This window comes from Pan paniscus, chromosome 20, assembly GCF_029289425.2.
Source record: "Pan paniscus chromosome 20, NHGRI_mPanPan1-v2.0_pri, whole genome shotgun sequence".
NCBI lineage: Eukaryota > Metazoa > Chordata > Mammalia > Primates > Hominidae > Pan > Pan paniscus.
In genome coordinates this window covers 57,954,848-57,963,043 of record NC_073269.2, presented here as the reverse complement: position 1 = coordinate 57,963,043, position 8,196 = coordinate 57,954,848, and the positions used below count along the sequence as shown (strand labels likewise).

Below are 8,196 nucleotides of genomic sequence, written 5' to 3'. Positions count from 1 at the left end.
AGTAATAGTCTGATCTCTCATTCTTTCCCCCATGCTTTTCTGCCTTAGCCTCAGAAGTTATGTTGTGTCACCTCTGTTGCATTCTGCAGGTACAAGCAAATCACCAAGACTAGCTAGGTTCAAGGAGGAAGGGAATAGGCTCCATCTCTTCGTGTGGGAGTGGCAAGATTTAGCAGAAGATTTTCTTTGGAATGTGAGATATTATTGTGGTCATCTTTGGGAAATGCAGTCTACCACATGGACACAATAAGAAATCGTTTCCTTTTCCCTGAGGAGAAAGCTCCTCTAGAAAAGTGAATATTTCATGTCACTTAAAGAAGAAGAAATTTCTTTGATGGGTCATGATATAGATCATATAGAAGTTAGTGCCCCCACAGATAAGCCAGTGGTGTAATACCAAAACCAAACTCAGTGATCAGAGTGCTTCAGGGACCCAGAACAGTGTAGCCAAAGTCCACAGCCTCCTGGGGGTCTGTTTTTATTCAGGGATAAAATGTAGAGATTTTTAAGATGGATGGATTCTATGACCATCATATGGTCTTCCACAAAGAGTCCTCAATATTCTGCTTTTTTTTTTTTTTTATCAGTGGTTTTCATTTTTTGACCCCAGGTGACATTTGGCAATGTCTGGAGAAATTTTTGATTGTCACACATGGGAAAGGAGGGTGTGCTAATTGGAGCTAGTGGATAGAGGCTAAGAATGCTGCTAAGCATCCTACAATGACACTGCAGGGCCCCAAAATAAAGAATTCTCCAAACCAAAATGTCAATGCCTGTTACAGTCTGTTCCTATGGGATTGAACGAAATGGGACAAATGCAGAAGTGAAGACAAAGACAAAAAGATACATTTTAAAAGAAGGGGTCAGGGGACTCCTTGTTTCTAGTGAGCAAAGACAGCCCCCAGCTTCTACAGCCCTTCATATTTATTAGGTAGAATCAATAGGGAGAGAGAGGTAATGGTTGGTCAGCTGCTTTGATTCATTAGAGGTACACATAATTACTTTCTTTATACAACAGGCTTCAGATGTTCCTATAGATAACCACTGTGGAGCACCCGATTCTGTCACTGTTTGGGGGGGCCACTATGTAACCTGCCACGATTCCTGGTGGGCTGAACAAAGGGGGGCAAATGCGGGAATAAAAGACGAGACAAAAGAGTATATTTGGAAGAAGGGGTCAGGGAGCACCTTGCCTCTAGTGGACAAGGGCTCTGAGCTTTACACATCCCTGTGTATTTATTAGGCAAAAGGGATAGTGAGAAGGGGTGTGGAAGAACGGGTCAGTTGGTTGGTCCAGAGTAGGCTTGCAAGACTGCATTCCTCAAACAACAGGATCTAGATGTCCCAGTAGATAACCTCAGCACCAGGGAATGATAGCCTCCAGCAAACTTTCTGTCAGCAGGCACAGTCGTGAGTTTGCCCATATCCTGCATTTGTGATAAACAGTTTGCTGTTTGATCATGTAGCTTCCAGTGGAATGCTCAGTTGATCATGTCCCATGGGCCTTTGGCTCCCTACAAACCACAAGGAACACTCTGCCTCGGGTGGGACTGCCCTTGGCCCTCCTTCTGGTGGCAGATGCAATTTTTCAGTTTTCCAACATCCTGCTTTCATGAGAACAGTTTTCTGTTTGCTCATATAGCCTCCAGTGGTATACTGGGTTGGTCACAACCCCCATTTTCTCGGCCTCCAACAAATGCAGATTGAGCATCCCCTATCAGAAATGCTTGGGACTGGAAGTGTTTCAGAATTACGATTTTTTTTTTTTTTCAGAATGCTTGCTTGCTTACTTACTTACTTATACTTACTAGTTGAGCATCCCTAATGTGAAAATCCAACATTTGAAATGTCCTGGTAAGCATTTCCTTTGAGCATGACTTTTGTGCATCACCTCAGCCCTAAAAAGAATTTCAGATTTTGGAGCATTATAGGTTTCAGAATTTTGAAGCAGGGATGCTCAACCTGTAGTGCTGAGGTAGAGAAACTCCTATTTACATTGATTAGTAAACAGTTCCAAGTTATGTTGACAGAGTCTTAGAGTTTCCCTTCATAATCTCTTCACACCCAAGAATGCAGTGTTAGCTCTCTGTTCAAAGCCAATACTTATCTACTTATTTTTTTTAAATTCCAATTATATAAATGAAGCTTAAAATATTCACAATGTGAGCTGGGCGATGGTGGCTCACACTTGTAATCCCAGCACTTTAGGAGGCTGAGGTGGGAAGATCACTTGAGCCCAGGAGTTTGAGACCAGCCTGGGCAACATAGTAAGACCCTGTCTCTACAAAAAAATACAAAAGTTAGCTGAGCATGGTGGCACACACCTGTAGTTCCAGCTACTCAGGATGCTGAGGTGGGAGGATTGCTTGAGCCTAGGAAGTCAAGGCTGCAGTGAGCTGTGATCATGCCACTGCCTTCCAGCCTGGGTAACAGAGCAATACCCTGTCTCTAAACAAAATCATCATCATTATAATACTTCTCCAACTTGAATGAATTAAAAAAAAAACTTGCAGTGTCAAACTTTCAAACAATATAGAATTTTATAGTGCAAAACCTGAAAGTTCCCTCTTAATCCTTTTTCACCATCTTTAAAATAATCAATCTTGAAACGTTTTTGTGTATTCTTATGGTTTCCTGTATCAGCATTGACATATCTAAATGTGAATTTGAGTGAATTTTAGTTGAGTGTCCCTTGCCCACCCTCAGGCTCAATGATTCTCTAGAACAGGGCTTCCCAACCCCTGCCACTGGTCCGTGGCCTGTTAGGAAGTGGACCAGGTCAGTAAGCAAGCTTTATCTGTATTTACAGCCACTCCCTATCATACACATAACTGCCTGAGCTCCCCTTCCTGTCAGATCAGAGGCAGCATTAGATTCTTCTAGGAGTGCAAACCCTGTTATGAACTGCACATGCGAGGGATCTAGGTTGCATGCTCCTTATGAGACTCTAATGTCTGATGATCTGTCACTGTCTCCCATCACCCCCAGCTGGAACCATCTAGTTGCAGGAAAACAAGCTCAGGACTACCACTGATTCTACATTATGGTGAGTTGTATAATTATTTCATTATATATTACAATGTAATAATAATAGAAATAAAGTACACAATTAATGTAATGCACTTGAATCATTCCAAAACCATCCCCTTGCCCCAGTATGTGGAAAAATTGTCTTCCACAAAACGAGTCCCTGGTGCCAAAAAAGTTGGGGACTGCTGTTGCAGATTAAATATTTTATTAAAGGATGTAAGGAGGTTCTGTTTCTCTTTTGTGAATGAATGATTAAATATGTGAATCAGTGAATGAATGCAAGTACCAAAATAGGATATTTTAACTAAAACATTTTTCCTATATATTATAAGGCAAAACTAGTTACATGGAAGGCAGCCAAATAACTTACTCTGGGAAAATGTATTATAAGAAATTATCATTTATGTTCATAGCATTGCACAATGGTAATCCTTTAGAATTGAGTAGGAATGTTCTATTACAGGGCTCACTGTCATTCAAGGATGTAGCTGTGGGTTTCACCTGGGAAGAATGGCAGCTACTGGACCCTGTTCAGAAGAATCTGTACCAAGATGTGATGTTGGAAAATTATAGCAACCTGGTATCACTGGGTAAGCACAGTTTTCCTGGGTAGTGTAGGCAATCAATTGCCCTTCCTTTCTGAGTAATTAAAAAGGGTGGGGCCTCACAAATACTTTACTTTTTTTAGACTTCAGTTTAATACATCATAGATTTTTAGTACTTTTCTGGCCTCTAACAGAGTGTTTTTCTCTCATTTCCAATGGACGTTAAGGCCTTTACTTGGCCCAGATGCAAATTATTTAACCCCTTAAATGTAATCTTCGGCCAGGCATGGTGGCTCATGCCTATAATCCCAGCACTTTGGGAGGCCAAGGGGGGTGGATCATGAGGTTAAGAGATCGAGACCATCCTGGCCAACATAGTGAAACCCTGTCTGTACTAAAAATACAAATATTAGCTGGGTGTGGTGGCGCACACCTGTAGTCCCAGCTATTTGGGAGGCTGAGGCAGGAGAATCACTTGAACCCGGGAGGCAGAGGTTGCAGTGAGTTAAGATCACACCACTTCACTCCAGCCTGGTGACAGAGTGAGACTCCATCTTAAAAAAAAAAAAAAAGTAATCTTCATCATTCTTCAGAAGTCTTGTAGCTCTAGTATTTGCATTCATGTGTCCTTTATAATTTTCCTTGATACTTTTCTAGGCTATCAAGTTACCAAAGCAGATGCATTATTCTGGTTGGAGCAAGGAAAACCATGGATACTAGAGGAAGAAATCCACAGTCAGGTTTGTCCAGGTAAGTGAAAAACCAGTCCTATAGGAGAACTTAAAGTAATATCCCAGTTGAACAGAAATAGGGGGGCATCTCTGAAATGCTGTTCGGAGAAATGTTTTTGAAGTTCTTAAAGTTGTGAATGTGACTAAGAACAGCTGACATAAGCTCCTCACATACCTTAATACTGCCTCCACTTTTTAGTCGCTCCATATTAGAACTCTTTTGCTTGGCTTTTAAAAGAATCCATGTTCTTCTTTTAGGTACTCTGATCAAATCCCTCTCTGGCTCATCTCAGAACTTGCTTTCCTGGTTAATCTTTCTCCCTGGCATCTTTAGTTTACTTGCTTTTCCCTGTCTTCATCCCCCTAATTCATAGTCATAGCCCTATTTTCAAGTATTCCTAAATTTTCCTCCCTTATCTTCATTTTGTATGTGTTTCATACCTCTCATAGTTTCTTCTGTTTTTTCTTCTTCCATTTATAAATATCTCAGACTTTCATTCTCTACCCACAGTTTCACTTCCTCTTCTCTCCTTGGCTCTTGCTGTGAGCTTCTACTCCTTTTATTACATGATCACAGTGGATTAATTGGTCTCCTTTCTAGAAGATGCCTGGCAAGTCAATGATCACACAGAATGGCACTGAGAAAACCAAAGCAGCCTGGAAACTATGGACAGACACCACAAATATCATACATTTGGCAACATAACATCTCATCTGAGCTCAAACCTTCATACCCCTTTTGTACTTGGGAAACACCTGAATCCTAATCTAGAGTACTTTATTCAAAACAGAAGCTATGCAAGAAATGAAGGTGAATGTAATGGATATGACAAAGTTTTTCTTTATCCTAAGCATGAGAAAATTCATGCTGAAGAGAAATACAATGAATATAATGAATGTGTAAAGGCTTTCAGTCATAAGTCACAGCTCATAAAACACTGGAAAACTCAAAAACGAGAGAAACAGTATGACTGCAGTGACTGTGGGAAAGCCTTTTCCCAGAAGTTGGACCTCTTTAAGCATCAAAGCACACAAAGAGGAGAGAAGCCCTATGGATGCAGTAGATGTCAGACAGCCTTCAGCTGGAAGTCCTGTCTCATTTTACACGAGAGAACCCATACAGAAGAGAAACCTTATGAGTGCAATAAATGTGGGAAAGCTTTTACTGATAAGTCGTGCCTTAATAAACATCAACGAACTCACATAGGAGAGAAATGCTTTGAGTGTCATACATGTCAAAAAGGTTTTAGTGATAAGTCAAAACTCACTTTCCATCAAAGAACTCATACTGGAGAGAAACCCTATGGATGCAGCAAATGTCAGAAAAGCTTCAGCAATAAGTCACAGCTCATGATCCATCAGAGAGCTCACACAGAAGAGAAACCCTATGGTTGTGATGAGTGCGGGAAAACATTCCCCCTTAAGTTTAACCTCATTTTACATAAAAAAATCCATACTGGGGAAAAATCGTATGGGTGTAATGAATGTGGGAAAGCCTTCATCCAGAGATCTGAGCTCAGTAGACATCAGAGAACTCACACAGGAGAGAAACCGTATCACTGCAGTGAATGTGGAAAAGGCTTTAGTGTAAAGTCATTCCTCAATACTCACTGGAGAACTCATATGGGAGAGAAACCCTATGGATGCAACGAATGTGGGAAAATGTTCTCCATCAAGTTTAGTCTCATCCTACACCAAAGAACTCATACAGGGGAAAAACCCTATGAATGCAGTCAGTGTCAGAAGACTTTCAGCCAAAAGTCACACCTGAATATTCATCGGCGGTCTCACACTGGAGAGAAACCTTATGAATGTGGAGAATGTCACAAAGCCTTCAGCCGGAAGTCCTATCTCCTGATCCATCAGAGAATTCACTCAGGAGAGAAGCCTTACGAATGCCTTGAGTGCGGGAAGACTTTCTCTCGTAAGTTTAGTCTCACTACTCATCAGAGAATCCATACAGAAGAGAAATCCTATGGATGCAGTGAATGTGGGAAAACTTACCCCGTCAAGTTTAGCCTGGTTTTACATCAGAAAACACATACAGGAGAGAAACCCCACGAATGCAGCAAATGTCAGAAATCTTTTGCCCAGAAGTCACATCTTATTATACATCAAAGAACGCATATAGGTGAGAAATCTTACGAATGCACTGAGTGTTGGAAAACCTTCTTCCGCAAATTCAACCTCATTCTACATCAGAAAACACGCAAAGGAGAGAAATCATAAATGAAGTGAATATCTGAAAGTTGGCAGTGAGAAGGACTAGCTCATTATACCACAAGGTTAATGTAAGAGTGAAACCTCAAGGCTGCAGCAAATGTGAACAAACTTTAATTTCAAGCTTACACATCATTTCTTATCAGAGAATAGTGCTGGGCATGATGCCAGTCAGGAGGTAATACCTGTTTCAATAAATGTCAATTGAATATAAGCCAGAGGGAACAAACAGGAAGGAACATCTGTGTATTACTGATTATGGGGATGTTGTTGGCATAATATGCAGTTACATCAGTTTCAGATAATTGACACTAAAGAAGAAATTCTGTACTTTAGGTGAGGTGCAGTGGCTCACACCTGTAATCTCAGCACTTTGGGAGGCCAAATCGGAAGGATCGTTTGAGCTTAGGAGTTCGAGACCAGTGTTTTCAACATAGGGTTCCATCTCTACAAAAAAATACAAAAATTAGCTGGAGACAGTGCTACTCAGGAGGCTGAGGCAGAGAATTACTTGAGCCAAGAGGTGGAGGTTTCAGTGAGCCAAGATTTTGCCAGCCTGGGTGACAGCCTATCTAAAAAAAATAAATAAATAAATAAGGAAAAGAAAAAAGAAATTTGTAATTTTGTATGTTAATGAATCTGGGAAATCATGCTTTCATCTGTATTTTTTTTCTGCTCTTGTTATATAATCAGCATTATAGAAAGTATTGTATTAAATATGTAAATAAATATGCTTGTCAGAAAACAAAGCAAAAAATATCAGAACAATACCAAATATTTAAGTGTTTTGTGCCTATTTTTATTGTAAAAATGATTGCTCATATTTGGGAACTGCATGTGTTAACATCACAATTGTGAATTTGTAGTATGTATGATTAAATGTGCATAAAGCCTTCCCATAGAATATCTGCATCGAATCTTTGTATAATGCTACGTAACTTATAATTGAACTGTGCCACAGACCCTACTGGACTGAACAAAGGAGGATGAATGTGGGAATAAAGACAAACACAAAAGAATATGTTTGGAAGAAGGGGTCGGGGGCTCCTTGCTTCTAGTGAACAAGGCCCCTGAGCTTCTATAGCACTTCATATTTATTGAGTAAAGAAAACAAGGAGGGGGGGCGGTTGTCGGTCAGCTGCTTGATTTAGTGCAGGCCTGCATGACTGCATTCTTTGAACAGTAGGCTACAGATGTCCCAGTAGATAACCTCAAGGAGCACGATGCCAGGCAGTGATTGCCCTCAGCATACTTTCTGGTGGCAGGTGCAGATACGAGTTTGCCCACATTCTGCATTCATGATAAACAGTTTGCTGTTTGATCATATAGCCTGCAGTGGAATGCTGAATTGGTCACGACCCTCAGGCTTTCGACTCCCCACAGAACCGCAGTGGTTCATTGTTTCAGTAAAAAACTCAATACAATACTGTTTATCTTTATCTCCGTAGTGTTTGCTAGTATTTGTAAATGGGTCTGGAAGATGTTGTGCCACTCTTGGGTAAAACTTTATCTCATCAATTCTAAGACAGACATTTTTCCAACATATTACCACTGCTAAAATTTAAGTGTGGCATACTTATTTATATATGTGGCTTAACATATTTAAATGGAGAACTTGGTGTGTAAAAGTGTGGTGTGCCATACAACCAAAGGTATCTCAGATTGGATGA

The 8,196-nt window shown here is 40.5% G+C and overlaps 1 protein-coding gene across 1 annotated transcript; it reads left to right on the top strand.

Annotated features, from left to right (window-relative positions):
- The first annotated feature begins 2,988 nt into the window (after positions 1 to 2,988).
- LOC117976936 (zinc finger protein OZF-like) lies at positions 2,989 to 7,426 on the top strand. Its single transcript, XM_034944727.3, has 4 exons — positions 2,989 to 3,046; positions 3,494 to 3,620; positions 4,233 to 4,325; positions 4,908 to 7,426. Exon 4 carries the CDS (start codon positions 4,973 to 4,975, stop codon positions 6,533 to 6,535), a length of 1,563 nt encoding a protein of 520 aa, XP_034800618.1. The 5' UTR covers positions 2,989 to 3,046; positions 3,494 to 3,620; positions 4,233 to 4,325; positions 4,908 to 4,972; the 3' UTR covers positions 6,536 to 7,426.
- The last annotated feature ends 770 nt before the right edge of the window (positions 7,427 to 8,196 follow it).